The 19669-nt window shown below is 37.8% G+C and overlaps 1 protein-coding gene across 1 annotated transcript; it reads left to right on the forward strand.

Annotated features, from left to right (window-relative positions):
* The first annotated feature begins 1279 nt into the window (after positions 1–1279).
* On the forward strand, positions 1280–8906 carry Spink13 (serine peptidase inhibitor Kazal type 13). Its single transcript, XM_034518358.2, has 4 exons — positions 1280–1358; positions 7781–7818; positions 8463–8590; positions 8858–8906. Exons 1-4 carry the CDS (start codon positions 1280–1282, stop codon positions 8904–8906), a joined length of 294 nt encoding a protein of 97 aa, XP_034374249.1.
* Positions 8907–19669: the final 10763 nt, after the last annotated feature.

Raw genomic sequence — 19669 nt, forward strand, 5'->3', positions numbered from 1 at the left:
TCTTAAAAGGTTGATGGACCCATCAAGGGACTGTGTAGGCCCTGAGACTTCCACAGGTCCAGGATGCAGTCAAGTCTGAAGTGATTGTTTCAGATAGTCTGTTTTCTGGATTGCCTATTTTTCAGTATAGTCAAGAACAACACATATAGAAATCAGAGGGTGGCACTGGAAATATTATCAACTAGAAGAATATTAGAGCTTCCTAGGTAAGCAGAGGAGGGAAAACAGCAAAGCTTAAATATGAAATAGGTAAAATGTATAACAAGTAGGGGTGAAGAAATGTGGGAAGAGTGGGTACCGCCTGGGATCTGGCAAGAACATTTGCCAAATAGTCTGGAATGCAACAGGTTGTGAATCTACTTTACAGACATTAGACATTTAAGATGTTTGTATCCCCTCTTTTTCATAACCAGAAAGCACAGCATGCAACCTCCAGATGTGTCCTTGCTTGCTGAAGCGTGACACATCAGAGGAGGTGGTTTGAAAGAGGGCTGAAATACAGAAACAGCCATAAGAGGAAACTCAGGCTAACTTAGTGGCCACACAACTGAGCAGGGAACTCACCCCTGGCCTCACAGGTTCCTAGTCAGCTCTTCTCGATGCTAGCTGACACTTCACGATAACAACAAACGGTTTATCCAGGTAACCTCTTTTTGTTTCCTCTATTCTTAGTTAGAGTCAGGGGTGGTTTTTCTTGTTCCTCCTTTCTCTCAGAGGTCCACCTTTCCGTTCTGTGGTTGTCATTGTTAGTTTTGTTTACTTTGGTTTCCAAGATCTTCTCTTTGTTTCCTCTGCAGGTGAAAATAGAAAAGCTTCACATATTGTGGGCCGCACTCATTTCTTTACATACCATTGGCTACTAGCTGGAATGAACAGAGACTTAGTTGATGATACAGACCTGAAAAGTCTTGAGCCTAATTTCTATTCTACATGGGATGTCATTTCTGGCACAAAGAGACAGTCAGTCAGTCTGACAGACAGACAGACAGACAGACAGACAGACAGACAGACAGAGTGGGAAGGAGGAAAGGAGAGAAGGAGAGAAAGGTTGATTGATTGATTGATTGATTGATTGATTATTGGCATAGGTCCCCTATCCTTTAGAGCACAGATGCTTTCAGAAGTCTAAGTGACTCTAGCCTGTGTGAGACCACCTTCGACAACATTGTATTGATACAGTATCCCCAAGGGCAATGGGTCTTTTCCTGTTGAAAAGTTACTTGTATGGTTGACTGAGAATAAACTAACAGGCATTTTCCTAGGCATCATCACAGAAGCCATGACAAGAAGTGGCTGCTGGCCCCACAGGATTCTGTTCTCTCTCATACTTTCGACTTGGACACATGTTATCTTTTCAGGTGGGTGATCTTGTAGATAAAAATTTGATTTTCTTAAAGTTAAAAGAGAAAAAAGAGGGATTTTATTGTTAATTTACTTAGAATGTGGAGTCTTTTTCTTAAATATGGAGTGTTGAGCTTGCTAGTCCAAATTTCATACCATTAAAATGTACTTTCCTAAGAGGCAAATTCAGTTTTATGTTCTACAGCGTAGATTCTTCTCAGTTCTAAGTTTGTAACCAAACCAGCCAATGCCTCTAGTACGCAGAACACTCTAATGTTACTATTCTAAGTAATGCATTGTGTGAACATGATGTCTTTTCCTATAAAAGATTGTGCATTTCCACGTGAAATTAATTTTTTCTTTAAAATATGACAGTGGGGAAAATGCCAGTGGAGAACACTGGCATCTGCAAGAATGATGTTTCTTTGTGTCTGAGGAATTGGGCAGCAAAAACCAGTGACTTAAAGACAAAATTCATATACCTGCTGTTAGCAATACCACAATGGTCCTCACAATGTATAATCTTTACTTATTAAAATCCATAAATATGTTACTTCCCATGGACAAAAAGACTTTGTGGATATGTTTGAGGTAAGGATATTGACTATGCTTTTAGTTTTCATTTGGGATTATTATAATTACAAGGATTCATAAAAGATGGACACAGAAGACCAGAGCTGAAGAATGAGATGTGAAAACGTTAACAGCGGTGAGCCTGATTCAGGTCAATGGCTCAGAGAATTCGACAGCCTCATGGAAGCAAATATATGTATATGTGCATGTATATGTGTATATATAGAAACATACATACATACATATATACACACATAGCACGCGCACGCGCGCGCGCACACACACACACAGATTCAACCCAAGATACATCAACCTGAGTTCCATCCACAGAACCCACATAAAGGTGGAAGAAAAGAACAAACCCCACATAAGTGTCCTCATATATTCACATATATTTTGTGCCATGTGTGCCCACACATATCATACACAGCAAATAAATAATTAAAAGTTTTAAAAAATACAGTTACTATCACTTAACCAACTGCTCTGGTTTTGTTACTTGTAATGAGCCTGAGTTAAATAGAACTGGAATAGTCACAATACTTGGTTCAATAAATACTATTGAGTATGACTAGCAAGCACTATCAATGTACTGATGCAAAAATCTACATTGCTGATAAATCTTTAAATATTTATATACTTGTGACAACCATGACTATAATCAAGACAAGGAACATAACACTCATTCACAAAAGGATCCTTGATTTATTTTGTATTTTCTCCTTTCCACGCTCAGCATCTGAACACACCCCATATCCAGGTACACTTTGACATTTGACATCATTTCTACAAAACTAGGTACTACATATTATTTTTAACTCTAGTGTCTTAAGCTTAGAATTGGGGAATATTCATGAATAATTCTCCACAGGGGTATGCTATGTTTTTTTCTTCATTCACCCATTGGTGGACATCCGGGTAATTCTCAGATTGAACTACAGTAAAAACAGATGTCCTGAGCCTGAGCACATGGGTTGCTACCTTATTTCTGTTAGATAAATGTCTAAGAGTGGAATAATCAAGTCATAAAATATAGGTAATTAAGCTTTTTAAAGAATCACCAAACTCTTCTCTCAAATGGCTTCCATAGTCTCTCATACCCTTTATCACTGTGAGTGTTTCAGTTGCTGCTTGGTCTCAGAAGCACTTAGTCTGGCCAGACTCATACTTATTTTGAAAGATAATATTCATTTTACTTCTTATTACTAACCCTATCTATGAAACAATTTTTAATTTATTTTTATTGCTTCAGAATTTCATACATGTATACCGTGCTTTTTGATCAAATCCATCTTTCTTTCCCTCTCCTGCCTTCCTCTATGCCAAGATGCTTGTACGGGCACCCACTGCAATTTAATTTGTAACCCTCCAGTGCATAATGGCGTTGAGCTCACTCATGAGCCTATTGGCCATTCGCATTGAGCCACTGATGAAGTGCCTGCTGGGTGTTTGTTTTAATTCTAGTTTTTAGGAGCTCATACATAGTCTAGATTGCAAGTCCCCTGCCAGAGAGATTTCTTGGGAATGTTTGCCAGTCAGTGGCTAGTCTTTAGAGTTTTCTTAAGTGACTTTCAAAAAACAAAAGCTTTGAAATTTGATGAAGTCCAGTTTTTTTCATAGACTTTTATGTTTTGGGTGTATTGTCTAGATAACCTTTGCTTCTTTAAGATGACTAACATTTGTATTTATTGCTTCTTTCAGGAATTTTTTTTGTTTTTTTGTTGTTTTTTGTTTTGTTTGTTTGTTTGTTTTGTTTCGAGACAGGGTTTCTCTGTGTAGTCCTGGCTGTCCTGGAACTCACTCTGTAGACCAGGCTGGCCTCAAACTCAGAAATCCAGCTGCCTCTGCCTCCCAAGTGCTGGGATTAAAGGCGTGTGCCACCACTGCCTGGCTCTTTCAGGAATTTTTACTGTATTAAACTCTGTTGACATTTGAAATCTACACTTGGTTAGTTTTTCTATATGATGAAATATATAGCTAACGGTTTTATTTTTTCCATACTGGTACTTAATTTTCTCAGCATCACTTGTTGAAAAGATGGCCTTTCTTTGCCACAGGATCACCCTTTTCCTCCGTATTTAAAATGTACTTCTCCATAGTTCTGTGGATCTTTGGGTTTTAAATCCACTTTCATTATTTATCTAGTCTCATGCCAGCAAAATGCTATGCTAATTTCTATAGTCTTTATTTTTGGATGTATATTACATCTCACATAAAAAGAAGTTAACTAATGATGGCCTTGGTGGTTGTGGTAATGAAATTGCTCATTAGATAAGGATTTTTGATTCCATGGTTGATGAACTGAGTTCAAACCCTTTAAGTCACATGGTAGCAAAACTGAGTCCTGCAAGTTGTTCTCTGCCCTTCACATGTGTTCTGTTACACATGTATCCCAGCAAAATAAATAAATAAATAAATAAATAAATAAATAAATAAATAGAACTAGCACAAAGGCCGCCCACATGACTTGGGGGCAATGATGCTTGCCACCAAGTCTGATGACTGCAGTTAGATTCCCAAGACCCATGGTGGAAGGAGAGAATTGACTTCTTTAAGTCTGGTTTTCACATGCACACTTCAACATATTTATAAGCACACATTCACACATGCAGACATGCATACACACAGAGAGAAATTGATGTATTTACAATTTTAAATAAGCATATAAATAAATGTCTAAAGATATTTTAATCTAAGGAAATATAGAAAATACCATAAAAGTGAAAACGAATGGAAATAGCAAGAAACCATGTTTCAAGAGAACTATATTCTGACTACAATGGACATAATGAAACTAACCCAAATCATCCTTGAATATAGTACTTTAGTGATATAATATTTATTGTAAAGAAAACCTAAATGTGTAATTGTGCTGGTCAGTTTTAAGTCTTAACTTGACACATAGAATCACCTGGGAAGAATGTCTTAATGAGGAACTGGTTACATCAGGTTTGCCAATGGCATGTCTTGATTGCTAACTGACATAAGAAGACCCAGCCCACTGTGGGCAGCACCATTCTCTAGTAAAGGCATCCTGAAAGTATGAGAAAGCCTGCCAAGAGCAAGGCAAGCAGGCAAGCATGCAAGAGCAGGCAAGCATGCACTTATTCTTTAGTTGATTTTGATTATTGATGTGATGTTACTTCATTGCTTGATTTCCTACCTTGATGTCTCAACTAAATCTTGGAATTGTGATCCAATTGAAGCCTTTCTTCCCAAAGATTGGTTTTTTTTTTGGGGGGGGGGCTGGGAGGTGGGAGGTCAGGATATTTGTTACAGCAACAGACATGAAACTAGGACAATACTGAATTAAAATTTGTGGAGTTCTTTTTCATTGAAGATAAATATGAATTCTGTGAGCTATTTCATGAAAGTTCTAAAATTGAGCAAGTAAGTAAATATTTAATGGATCATCTTAGACAAATTTTTCACCAGTGAAGGAAATTATTTTAAAAAGTCTTCTGATTTTTGAAAACTAAACAATATGCTTCCACAAGAAAAAAACTATTTTAAAATAGTTTATTCTGTTTTAAAATTTTTCTTTAATATCATAATTATTGTTGTTAGATGGGTATTGATTAAGGTAACTTGAAAATTTCAAAAAGGGGATGCCAGGTATAGTTCAACAGCCCTTTAATTTCACTTCAAAGGAAAATGCAGAAGAATCTCTATGAGTTCAAGACCAGCCTGGTCTACATAGTGAGTTCCAGGACAGCAAGGCCTACATAAAAAGACCCAGTCTTAAAAAATTAACTACTTAATACATTTAATTAATTAATTAATTTAAAAGGATGTCAACCTCTACAGAGGCAGATTCACCTTTATTAGAACAATGAAAAGCAGTTGTTCTCTGAGGGAAAAGAGACTGCACCAGGGCACAGGAGGCTTGAGGGTTTTCTGTATCCCCAAAGCTGTAAATTCTAACTGAAATTCTTACCTATATGTTAAGTTCTTGTCAAGAGTTTCCCAACTCCCAGCTGCCTGCAGATGTTATCAGGATGTCAACTTTCCTGTGGGAAGTTTCTCAGCTCACCCAAGGGTTTAGTTTTCAAGTCATTAACCCTTCATTGTCTTGTATGTGAGTGTTTGTATAGTGTGGGGGTGTTTGTAGGCAGTGTGTGTATGTGAGGTGCTTTGCAAATGTGTGCAGGTCAGAGAAATACTTTCAGGAATCAGCTCTGTCCCTCCACTGTGCACTCTGAGGATCAAACTTGGTCCTCAGGCTTGGACAATAGGTGCTTTAATTTCCCAATTTGAGTTTAATTTTTAAGGAAAGGCAGATGAACAAAAAGTTACATTCAAAGAGTTAACATTGCCCAGTTCCATTTTTCTTTCTACTGTAATCATCCTCTTTGTGTATGTTTACAATTCTCTGAGTGTCCTGTGTTTTTTATCCAAAGACTAGTTACACATGGTTACCCTCTAGATGTTTCCATGACAATAGAACATTATAGATGTCTATTTAAAACTTACTTTTCCCCAACCTGTGGTGAATCTTAGAAGTCCATGGGATCATAGTTCACAGGGGTCTTCCTTTCTTTCTATTGTTCAGTTAGATAGAATTTCACTGAGTAGACACAGAAAACCATTTGGCACCTGTTCTGTTTGAGTGTTTCAGTTGCTTAGTGCGTAACAGCAAATAGTGCCTCAATAAATAATCTTACGCATATGAGGGTTTTATGTTGATGGAGATATGCCTTCAGAAGAAATTCATTGAATTGGGACAGATGAAAATTCAAGTGTAATTTTGTTCAATATTGACAAATTTCCCTTCATAAATGCACCCTTTCATATTATCACCATTGAAGAATGAAAATATCTCTTTCCCAGCAGCTAACATAATAGGTGCTAAGTGTTTTTTTAGTATAATTTTAAATAAACTCATACCATGAATTTAAATTAAATATCTTTTACAGATTTTTGCTTCTGTATCTTCGGTGGGTATGTGTGCATGAGTTATATGGGAATGTATATTGGCTACTCTGAAATTTTTTCAGTATTTTATTCTATTGCTTTGAATTTAATTTTGTAGTATTTTGCTTTTCTGCATGCAGATAATGAGCCCAGAGCTATTTACATGTCATGTAAAGCCTTCATTAGTGAGCTATACTCCTAGTCCTAAATTCTGAAGCATACTTTGTAATTGCGGGATATTACCCCTAGTTAAAATACTCTATGGTGTTTTAAACCACCTGAGATAGAAACAGCTACAGTAGGTCACATCTTCACTGTGTTCTTCCATAGCTGTTCTCTGTGTATAGGCATGGAGAACATCTGACTAAAGCAGCGCTAAGAGTCAATCAGTCTCCTGAAAGCCAGGGTGCTCATTCTATTTGCTTACCAACAATGTGCCATGTTAAGTTAGCATCTTAGTGGGGTCTGTGGTAGTATACTACTTACATATCATATGTAATTTAATAGAAGTCTGAAAATGCACATAATTATCATAATTGTAGAAAAAGAAAGCTTACTGGAAATAACATTATAATTTATTTTACTGACTGACTTATTACAGTGCAGAGGTTGAAACCTGGGATCTGATACATGCCTGATAAGCTGCTCCCTGCAACTGAGCTATACACTCAGCCCAGTGCTCTTTCCTCAGTGAGGCAGCAAATGTGCAAATGAAGTATGAGCTGTGAAAGTCAAATACAGGATAAATAAATAAGTAGATAGACAGAAAGGCAGACAGACAAACAGACAGATAGACAGACAGCATAGTCCACAAAGGAATATGGCATGCAAATTCTGTTGCAGTAAATTGTTTTACATAGCTTTATGCAAATGAGTGACTGGTAGGTGAGAGAGAGCATATCCCATCTTGCACTATTTCTTCTAACTCAGTATGTTTGTTCTCTATTTACAGCACTTATCAGATCACATGACTTTTCTAACTGGCCTAAGGTAAACTTAAATTCCTCAGTTCTAGGTTTTCCTTCTAATCGGATCATTCTTCTCAAAGGTGTCTAAAACTCTACAGAGGTGAGAAGTACCTTGACAGATTTTCACATGACCTAGGTTGGAAGTGCACCTTATCTCTGCAGCCTGGACTTCCTCCCATGTAGCATAATCCTTCTAACACACTAACATATTTTAGTAAATAGTATAGTCAATTAAAGCACAATGAATAGATCCAGCTGAGCACCTAGTGAAATAACAACCAAACCTCCCTTATTCCTAGTCTCAGTAGACATTTCCCATTCTTACCAACTACATGGAAGCCCTGTCCTCTCTAAGTTCACAAACACATAAATGTCATACCCATTAACTTCTTACAAAATAACATACTGGAATTGAGACAAGGGCAAAGGAAAACTCTAAACTTGGAGTTTAGCAGGAATTTTATTGATGATTATCATTCAAGTAATTATGAGATACATTAGGCCATGCATGAAAAAGAAACAAAAACTCACCCTATGGAAGTCCAGAAGTCAGGAAATTCTCCAACATTCAACTACTACGATCTAATTTTATTTCTACCTGTGTTAAAAGTGAAAGACAACTGGAAAAAAAAATAAACTCCATTCCTGTGACGTTTCTGTTTCCAGCCACCATGCAAAATGTATTACCCAATAGACCCTGAGTATGAAGCAAACTGTCCAGATGTGAAAGCATATGTTTGTGCTACCAATGGTTTGACCTACAAGAATGAGTGCTTCTTTTGCATTGATCGGTGGTAAGTGCAACCTACCATAATTATTATTTTTTTTTTTACTCTATAATGGGTATAGTATAAAGATACTAAAAACTGTTGAAATTTTTCAAGACACATCTTGAGTAACCAAATCATCTGACAGGGATGTGTAAGGTATGGAGAGGATGAGTTAATTGGAATTGTATGAACATCCCCAAACTTTAGGACTTTATTTAGAAGGTATGAAAGCACACTTAAAAACAATGTCCACTTCCTTTAAGGAACTAACTTTCTGTCTCTTTTCTCCAGGGAGTTTGGACCTCACATTGAGTTTGTCAAATATGGAAAGTGTGAATAGGGGTTAACAAAACACCTTCATTTGTTTACTCTTTTCATTACTTCATTCTGGGATTTATTTCTTTGAGAATTTGAGGTTCACCAGTTTTATGCACCCTGTGCCATACCCAAATTCCAAGCCAAATGGAAAACAACAGAATCGAAATAAAGTCATATTCGTTGCAAATAAACATCTTAATAAAGAAAATGATTGTTATTCATTTCTGAGGAGTGTCAGTTTAAAGCAGTAGTTCTCAGTCTTTCTAATGTGGTGGTATGGGTGCCTCCCCTGTCTTTTCATACTCTATTTCTATGTATTTCTTGTTCCTTTGGGGTATAGTTAATCTCTTTAGACTAAAGTTTTTTCTGGTGTTTTCTATGATGAAAGATCAGTAGATATATAAATAAATTGGCATTTTCTTGACTGGCTGAGTCAGCTTCACGTCAGTTTCTAGAAATGCAATGTTTAAGTACAGAACAGCTGAATCAATCTTTTCACAATTCATCTTTACTGCCCAGATACTGGACAAATCCCCAAAGTACCCCAGGGATTTGGGACTTAAACATATAATCTTCTTTACATACCAATGTCCTAGATGTTAATGTCTATCGGCATACAGAACACCAAATAGACAGGACCAGAAAACAGATTTTCCATAACATATAATAATAAAACTCTAAATATGCACAACAAAGAAAATATATTAAAAGCTGCAGGGGAAAAAAACCAAGTCTTTTGTAAAGGCATGCCCATTAGGATAATACCTGACTTTTTAATGGATACTCTGAAAATCAAATAGGCCTGGACAAATATTCAACAAACTCTGAAAGACCACAGATGTCAGCCAAGACTACTGTATCCATCAAAATTATCAATCACAATAGACAAAAAATGAAAAAATTCTACAATAAAAACAAATGTATTTATTTACCTATCGATCTGATATTTTGATACAGAAGGCACTAGAATAAAACTTAAATAAAATAGACTAACCATACTCAAAAGGAACAAGGAATAAATAATCTAAAAACAGGATATGATAAGAGAGAGGAAAGCACCCATATCAACACAGCAAAATAACAGGAGTCAACAAATACTATTTATTAATGAGTCTCAATATTAGTGGTCTAAATTCTCCAAAAACTATAACTACAAAACCTCACAAACAAAATAAGAGATATATTTCTGCTTGGTCCAGGAAACACACCTCACCATCAAGAATAGACAACACCTCAGGATAAAAGGTTGGTAAAAGATATTCCAAGCAAGTAGAATCAAGAAACAAGTAGAAATGGCTATCACGAAGTATGGTAAAATATACGTGAAAGAAACTAAAACTAATGAAAAGAGATAGGGAAGGATACTGCATACCTGTTGAAGGAAAATTTCACCAAAACAATTTTGGAATTCTAAGCATTTATGCACCAGATGCAAAGAATTCAAGTTCATTAAAAAAAAAAAATTGCTACAGCTAAAAATCACATATTGACCATAACACAGCAGGTAATGGTTGTCTTCATCAAGTCGTATCCAACATAAAAACCTTGGTCTTAAATAACATCACATCAAATGGACCTAACAGATGTTTATAGAACATTTAACTCAAACACTAAAGAAAGCACTTTTTTTCAGAAGCTTATGGAAAGTTCTCTAACTGACCACATAAGATACAAAGCAAGCCTTGAAAGATATAAGAAAGTTGGAATAACACCCTTCATCCTATCTGACCACCCCAGATTAAAATTTCCTATCAACAACAAATAAGGAGGCAGATTACAAACTCATGAAAATTGAACAACTCACTACTGAATGAAAATTAGATCAAGATACAAATTAAGGTGGAAATGAAATAATGAAAATTAAAATACAATATACTGAAACATATGTGACAATATAAAATCAGTTCTAGAGGCAGGTTCATAGCACTAAGTGCATACATAAAAAACTGGAAATACATCATATTAATAACTTAATGACATACTTGGAAGCTCTAGAAAAATAAGAATAAATAACAACCAAGAAGAACAGCTGGAAAGAAGTAATAAAACTCAGGGTTGAAATTAATAAAATAGAAACAAACAAGCAAACGAACAAACAACACTAAAAATCAATGAAACAAATGATTCTTTGAGAAACTGGACAAGATTGGCAAGCTTTTGGCTAAATTAACCAAAAAAGAAGTAATTCAAATTTTAAAAATTCCAGATAAAAAGGGAGACATTACAACAGACACTGGGAGAATTCAGAGAATCATAAAGACCTATATCCCACCAAACTGAAAACCTGAAAGAAATGAATGAATTTCTTGATATGCATGACCTACCAAAGGTAAAAATGAAATAAATAATTTAAACAAACCTATGACCCCTAGTGAAATATTAACAGTAATGTGAAAGCTCCTGGCTCATTGTTAATAAATATAGACTTGTGTGTTCTGTGTAACTTTTCCAGGCACATTCTAGCAAGTTTTTAGACTGGGTGTTCTCATCTTTGCCTATGTTCAACAAGGTGATGCAAAATGGAAAAATCAGGGAACAGAGGATGTGACATTGAGAAGATTGTTTCTTTAAGAGTGGAGTTGTTCTCAAATGAGAATTCTAACTTGGATAGTAAAAATAGCGAACTACAAGATATGCTTCTCATGAATTCCTTCTTATGCTTCTACCTATTTGGTAATGGTTCCACAAGCTTCTTCCTCTCACTTGGCCAATCCTGCTACCCTGGCTCCTTATAGCATCTGGGCTATGGGCCCAAGTTTCTTCTCCTCTATTCCTAAATATACACAACTTTTCAGCTCACTCCATCTTCTGAGGCCTCATCATTTGTTCTTTCTTCATTTAGTCTGGCTTTATTTATGATCCTTAACATTCAGTCTCTTATGTGACTTTTACTCCCTCACCTTCATTCCATTTGTCTTCCTTTGCCCCATTGCCATTATAGAGCTCTGGAATGAGCATCATTCAGGCTATGTCTACTGTCTTTATTACATAGATTTCTATTTCTTATAAGTATGATTTGTCTTCTTAAAGACGATTGCAAAAGTGCTGTAGTTTCTCTACTGCTCCAGCTTGGGTGATTTGGCTTGCCAAGTTTAGAACTTCAACAAGTGTGGAGATTTGTGGTCATGCAGGTCCAGAGCCTAATCACAACTTATCTTAGGCTATTCTTAGCTACTTTAATAGCTATTACTCATCCACTTCTATGTCAGACCTCCTATTCTATGACCAACAGGTAAAAACCTTTGGAATGTTACAAAACCCTCATTTCCACCAACCAAAGGACTAAGAATGCCATTAGATAGCATATGAGGTCTATATTACATCTTTCTCTACTTTTGCTTCACCCCACATTTCCACCAATGTAATTTTAAAATGCCTTCATTTGTGAATTGCTTTATTATATAAAAGCCTCATCAAATTGTTACCCCACTGGGACAAGGATTTGATAGTAACTAAATCTGTTCCCAAGCCATGGGCACTATATTTACCCCCCAGAATAAATGATCCTTGAGTTGACAGGCTTTCTTCCATAATGATTACCTAATGATTGATTAATTGCCCACACTGTTGATCTTGCTCTCCAACTCAGCTAATATCAAGTCACCCAAGCTCCTATCCTCAGTCACATAGTCTGGCCAGCCCTACCTTCATCCCTTAGTGTGACCTGCACTGTGATCTGGTCCATCTAGTTCCTATTCTAAACAAAACACACCCAGATGGTGTGCCACAATTTATATCTGAGAAGATAAAAGGAAAGGGCTGACCTGTTTGAGAAACTAGGCCAAATTATTATTATTATTATTATTATTATTATTATTATTATTATTATTATTATTATTTTATTTGATTATTACTAATATATTACATACATCTCAACAGCAGTTTCCCCTACCTCCTCTCCTTGCAGTCTCCTACCTCATCTCCTTTCCTCCAGATTCACTCCTCTTCTAATTCCCTTCAGAAAAGACCATGCCTTTCAGGGATATCCATTGAACATGACTTAACAATATGCAATAAGACCAGACACAATCCCTCATATCAAGGCTGGATGAGAGAACTCAGTAGGAGGAAAGGGGTTCCAAGAGCAAGTAAAAGAGTCAGAGACAGTCCACACCCACTGTTAGGAATCCTTTAAGAATATCAAGCTACATGACCATAACATATATGCAGAGGACATAGCTCAGACCCATACAGACTCCCTAATTGTTGCTTCAGTCTCTGTGAACCCCTATGAAACATGCTTAGTTGATTCTGCAGACTGTGATCTCCTGGTTTCTTGACCCTATGGTCTCTACAATCCTTCCTTTTCCTCTTCTGCAATGTTTGACTGTGGGTTTCTGCATCTGCTCCCATCAGCTGCTGAGTATAGCAGAATATCATTAGGGATTATTTCACTGACTTTTTTTAACCAGTCATGTTTGGTTTTATCTGAGGTCCCTGGGCTATCCAGCTTTTGATTCCTGGCCATCCAGGCAAAGTCAGTCACGGATTCCCTCTCTTAGTGTAGGTCTCAAGTTGAACCAGTCATTAGTTATCCACTCCTACACGTTCTGTGCCACAATTACTCCACCACATCTTCCAGACAGAACTGATTTGGGGTCAAAGGTTTTGCAGCTGAATTGATGTCCCAATCCTACCACTGGATGCCTTTGATGATTATAGAAGATGGCCACTTCAGACTCCATATCACCCATATCTCATATCTCATAGATTATAGGGTGTTTCCACTTAATAGGTTTCCACATTGCCCCCCAATTCCAGTTGTCTCTCTCAGTACTCTCTCCTTCCATTCTCCCATGCTAGATCCATCCAGTCCCTATCCCCACCCATTCTGAGTTCACTCACAAAATTTATTCTATTTCTCCTTCCCAGAGATATCTATGCATTCCACTCTTTAGCCCTTCTTGCTACTTAGCCTCTCGGGAGGCTAATCTATTGTCATGGTTGTAGCATGATAATAATAGATACATAGCTATTGGACTGCATAAAGCTAAAGTCCAAGTGGACCAAAGACCTCAACATAAAACTAGATAGACTGATCCTGAGAAAGTGGGGAATAGCCTTGAACATGTTGACACAGGACACAGCTTCCTGAACAGAACACCGTTAACATAGTCACTAAGGTCAACAATTACGAAACGGGACCTCATGAAACTGAAAAGCTTCTGTAAGACAAAGAACACAGTCAGTGGGACAAAACAGCAATCTACAGATTGGAAAAAGATTTCCACACCCCACATCTGACAGAAGGCTAATATCTAAATTATATAAAGGACTCGATAAATTAAACAACAAATCAAATAACTCAATTAAAAATGGGATATAGATCTAAACAGAATTTTCAAGAAAGGAACATCAAATGGCAAAGAAGCACTTAAAGAAATGTTTCTCATTCTTAGCCACCAGGAAATGCAATTAAAAACTACTTTGAGAGTCCATATTACATCTTTAGAATGGCTAAGATCAAAAACACAAGTGACAGCTCATGCTGGTGAGGCTGCAGAGCAAGGGGAACATTTCTCTATTGCTGGTGGGGGTGGAAACTGTACAGCCCTTCCAGAAATCAATATGGCAGTTCCTCAGAAAGTTCAGGATCAATCTACCTCAAGGTTCAGCTACACCACTTTTGGACAGGAACCCCCCCCCTCCCCCAATGCTCCATCATACCACAAGGACAGCTGCAACCATGTTCATCGCTGTTTGATTCATAATAGCCAGAAACTGGGAACAACTTAAATGTCTCTCAACTGAAGAATGGATAAAGAAAATGTGGTACATTTACACAATGGAGTATTTATTATTCAGCTGTTTAAAAAAGTCATGAAACATGCAGGCAAATGGATAGAACTAGAAAAAATCATCCTGAGTGAGATAACACAGGATGACAAACACTGTATATATTCATTTATAGGTGGATATTAGCTGCTAAGTAAAGGATAACCATGCTAGGCCAAATTCTTTTTTACAAATCCTACATTCTCTGACCCTATCATGTCCTGCTCAGTTTTGAGCTCAGTTTAGTTTGAAGCACAATAGCTCCTTCTTTGTGTTTGTGTTCCCAGATCTTTAAAGGTTTTTGTTTGTTTGTTTGTTTGTTTGTACTTGATTTTTCTCATTTCTCCAAATTACCCAAATAACCCCATTTCTTTTCCATGGCTCCCCTTTCATAGGACACCTTAGTCTTCCAGCTTCCTCCTTAGTGTTATTTTTCTTCCTTTCCCCTTATTCTACTGTACTGGAATCCCTCCACCATCTCCAATGAAAGTTCTCCACGTCTTCCTTCTTCTTCTCTTTATATAACTTACATCCTGCTATTCTCTCTAGCATCTCTCCTGCACCACATGCACATATGGAAGACTTTTTATTTTACTGATTTCTATGGTTACTGCAGGTTCTATACTCACATCTGAAGATTTGGAACTAATAACCACAGGTGAGAGAATTTATGCTGTTTGTCTTTCTGGGTCTGGATTATGCTACTTAGTTTAATATTATGTGGTTCCATCTATTTACCTGCAGATGCTATGATTAACTTTATCATATTTTCATTATCCATTCCTTAGTTGAAGAATATTTAGGTCATTTCCACTTCTTAGTTGTTGTGAATATGGTGGCAATCCGGAAAAGTGTGTGTTAATTCCTGTTATTTTTGTTGCTTTTGATTACAGGATTTGGAATGGTTCACGTATTTTCCATCCCTCCTTGATTGTGTTTAACCCTCTCTTAAATCTTAAGTATTCCTTCCAGTAACCACTGTAGAGCTCGTTTAGTGGGTATAAACTTCTCACTTAATTTTTATCATGGAAAGCTTCTCTTTTGATTAGGGCTAGTGGTTTTCTGAGCATAATAGTTTGAACTGGCATCTGTTGCCTTCCATAGCTCATAGAACAGTATCTTCAATCCTTCTGACTTTGTAAGTCTTCATTGAAAATTTAGCCGCTATTCTGATGTGTTTGACTGTGTGTGTGACTTTGTCTTTCTTGCTGTCCTCAGTGCCCTCTCCTTGATCTGTATGTTTAGTGATTTGCCTATTCCATCCACGTCATGGGGTGTGTCCTTTCTGGTCCTGTCTATTTGGTGTTCTGTGTGCCCTTTGTATCTTGATAGACATCTCTTTCCTTGGGGAAGTTTGGCTCTGTGGTTTTGTTGAAAATATTGTCTCTGCCTTTAACCCAGGTTTCTTCTCCTACCACATTTAATGTTTTCTTTCATAGAGTGATCAGGTTCTTCCTGTCCTCAAGACCTGATGCTCCATTGGTGAGGCTTTTTTTTTTTACCTTTTGGCTTTCTGAATTTTTCATTTTGAGTTTTAATTTTGTATTTCCTTAATAGATTCTATCTCTTCATTAAATTCTATTTTCTTCTTGAATTGTCCATTTTCACATAATTTTCATTTGAGTTCCTTAAAAGATATTTATTATTGCTGTTTTAAAGTTATTGTCTTGCACATCATTCAAGTTGCTTTTCTCCAGTAGCAATAATTTTTGGAGAAGACATATATGCTTGGTTATTTGTTTTGGTTGTGCTTTTATTAGAACACTCACTGAGGCATCTGAAGTTAAGTCATAGGTAGTGTTTCTTAGTATGGGTATCGGGTCTTTATTTTGTTGAGTAGGTATTTAAATCTGTTGTTGTTTCTCCAATGTGTCAGGATGAATGAGACTTAGGGTTCAGTCTTGGTGAACCCAGTGTTGATGCTCAAATGGGGTATCAGATGTGGTCCTGGCTCAGCTAGGACTAAGAGAAACTTCTGAGCCAGGAGAACTCTGGGGGAGGTGCACAGGGCTCATCCTCAGGTGGTAGAGTAGGTGAGGTACTGATCAGAGTCTGAGAGCTATACTTAAAGGGGAGGAACCTGTTGCAAGGAGGGACCCAATATTCTTTGGCAGGCAGCTGGAGTTATGGAGTTGGCAGTTGGATTTGTGGTTCTTACTCTGGAAAAGAGGAGTGAGCAGGCATGTAGTCTATGATGCTTAAGCAAGAGGTAGAGGTGAGTGGACTTGGCAGGAGAGTCGAGGATCCCTAACTAGAGAAGTCAGAGCATGCAAGTGGGCGAGAGAACATATGGTGAGCTGGCAGGCATGGGTGTGAGTGGAGTGTGAGCAAGAGTCTGAGGTCCCTACATGTAGAGGAGGAGCGTGTGGATGTGTAATACTACAGGTTGAGAACTGGTGGTCTAGGTTCTCTAACCAGAGATAAGGAATGGGCAGGCACAGGCTTACCTGTGATCTTCTGGCAGAAGGCAAGGATATGAGGAGTCCCATAAGTCTGGGATTCCCATCTGGATGGAAGAGGCCTATGATCTTTTTTTATCTAAAATTTCCTAGTGTTTAAGTGTCCCAGTCAACTATGCTATAGAAATATTACACAGGTTTAAAAAAATCTCATAAATATTAAATTATATGCTATTCTAAGTAGAGTGATAAAACCTCACAGCATTATATTACAACTCACCCAGGATATGAATCATACCTTTCTCTAGCATATCCACACAACATATAGGCTATTATACCATTAGTCATTCTTGGTTGTCAGATGTGCTGCTGTTGGGTATCGCATTGTTCCAGTCCAAGTAACCACTCTGTAGTGATGAAGGAAAGCATTGTGACATCTATATCATTCACTTTAATCTTAGTGCACCATCAGACATCACCATGTATTAGGCTGTAATGCAGTACAATAACGTGAATCATCATAACATCCATTATAGTATATTTTGTAATTGTTCTGTTGCATTACCAGTTGTTATTATTGTTCATCTCTTATGCTTACTTCATAAAACTTTATCATAGGTATGCACACATAGGAAAAATATAGGATTTTGTAGACCCAGGTACCCATGGAGGAATAGAAAGCACCTTCAGAAGTTAAGGGGAGTACAGAGCACTCGGGAGTCATACTTCCCCTACTTTCAGTCTCTAAAGTTATTTGTTTATTGATGGAGTGAGTCAAAATACAGACCCAGGAAGAAATGAATTTGCTGGTGTTTTCAGGAGGCCAGTCTGGCTAAATCATGAAATCACTGTGGACAGGAGATATGCACAGGGAAAGGGGAGGGTGACAAAGGTACAATTATATTCTAGAAGTTCTGGAAGATTGGATTAGGAGCATGGGATACTAGAGTCATGACTAAGAAAGGAGAAATGAAGGTTAAACAAGGCCATAACAGTGGGGATCTAACCTAGTAGGATTGGCATCCCGATAGCGCACACACCCAGGTGTATGAGCTTAAAGAATAAACCATTGAAGGCAAGCATGAAGTGTGTCTTCTGGAAGCCAAGGAGGGGGCCTCAGGAGAAACCAGCCAAGACAACACTTTGATACAACCTTAAAACTCGGAGAAAAGAAAGTTCTGATGTTTAAACTTTTTGGCTTTTATATCTTGTTATAGCATCCTTAACTAATACATTATCTCATGCTGTCTGACTGTTGGGTTACAGGTATCCTTTCAGCTCCGAGCACAGTATATGTGATGTTTGTTTATTTATTACTCCTGACAGTTATGTATGTGTGCACCAATATCCAGATATGTGATGTGTAACAGGAGGGAAACTGTTGCTATAGTCTATCCTCATCCTCTTATCTACTAATTGGAACTGTTACTGATGTGAACCAGGTCATTTTTTTAATGATAGGGTCCTGAGGAGGAGTTGCCGGGGATGTGAAAAAAAAAGAAGATTTTTAAAAAACCATAAAAGCAGGTGTCCAGAGAGGTCTTGCACAAGCTCTGTCTTATGCCAAGCAAGTTTATTAAGAAGTGCAGCATCTTATGTACTATGTTCATGGGAGAAATTGGACAGAGTCATGAGAAACTATGACACAATGGGCCAAATGTCGCTACCCACGTCTGACCCTCGGAAGAAGGCAACGGCAACCATGTTCTTCTTCAAGCGGTTTATTCAGCTATCCCTGTACAGCACGCTTCCTCTCTCTCTCTTTCTCTTCTCGTCTCTCTTCCCCAGCTCCAGCAGCCCCTTATAAGCATTGCCTTGATCCTATCAGCAGCTGCCACGAAGTCACTAATTGGCCACTCTCAATGATGCGAGGTGGGGTGACCGGGTAACCACACCTCTCAGCACATACAACTCCATATATGGAGTTGTCTTTTCTCTCAAGCAATGCCTATGCCAAGCGCCACCTTGTAATGGAGAGAGCAGAGCCACTTCCCACAGCCAAAGTCAGTGGGAAGCTACCCAAACAACGTTGCATAAGGAGAACATAGGCTATCTCAAAACCTTACAGACCTAGTACACAGTAGCCTTGGGACAAGATGGGTTATCAGGATATGAAGCCACAGCTCCCATAGGCCAATACTGGCTCTGCCAAGCATATTCCTGGTTTTGAGAAGGTGCTGTGTTCCTTCACACATCATGGTCTCAGGGAAAGCCCCAGTTGACCAGCCAATCCCCCAACAATTTATCATCAATGGCTCAAAGGAAATTGAATGCAGCTGATACACAGGATCCTTGGTTTTGCAAACTCCCTATTCCCATAAGCAACTGGAAACAACCCTGCTACACACAAGGCCAGAATCCAAATGTCCAGATCCCTAAGGCTCTGCCTCCTCAACACACAAGAGCAAGATCAAAGTTCAGGCTATGTCAAGACAAGACAAGAAAAGGGAAAGAAAGAAAAGAGAGCCAGAATAGGAAATAGACATGGAATGAATGGAGCAGAAGAAGAACATGAACCAGAGCTGGCTCAGTTGAATGCATTGATCACAGTATAAAATGGTAGGTCCCAAGAAGGCCTTGAGATTTTAGGTGTTATGCCTTTTGGGTGACA

The sequence above is a fragment of the Arvicanthis niloticus genome, chromosome 14, assembly GCF_011762505.2.
Source record: "Arvicanthis niloticus isolate mArvNil1 chromosome 14, mArvNil1.pat.X, whole genome shotgun sequence".
NCBI lineage: Eukaryota > Metazoa > Chordata > Mammalia > Rodentia > Muridae > Arvicanthis > Arvicanthis niloticus.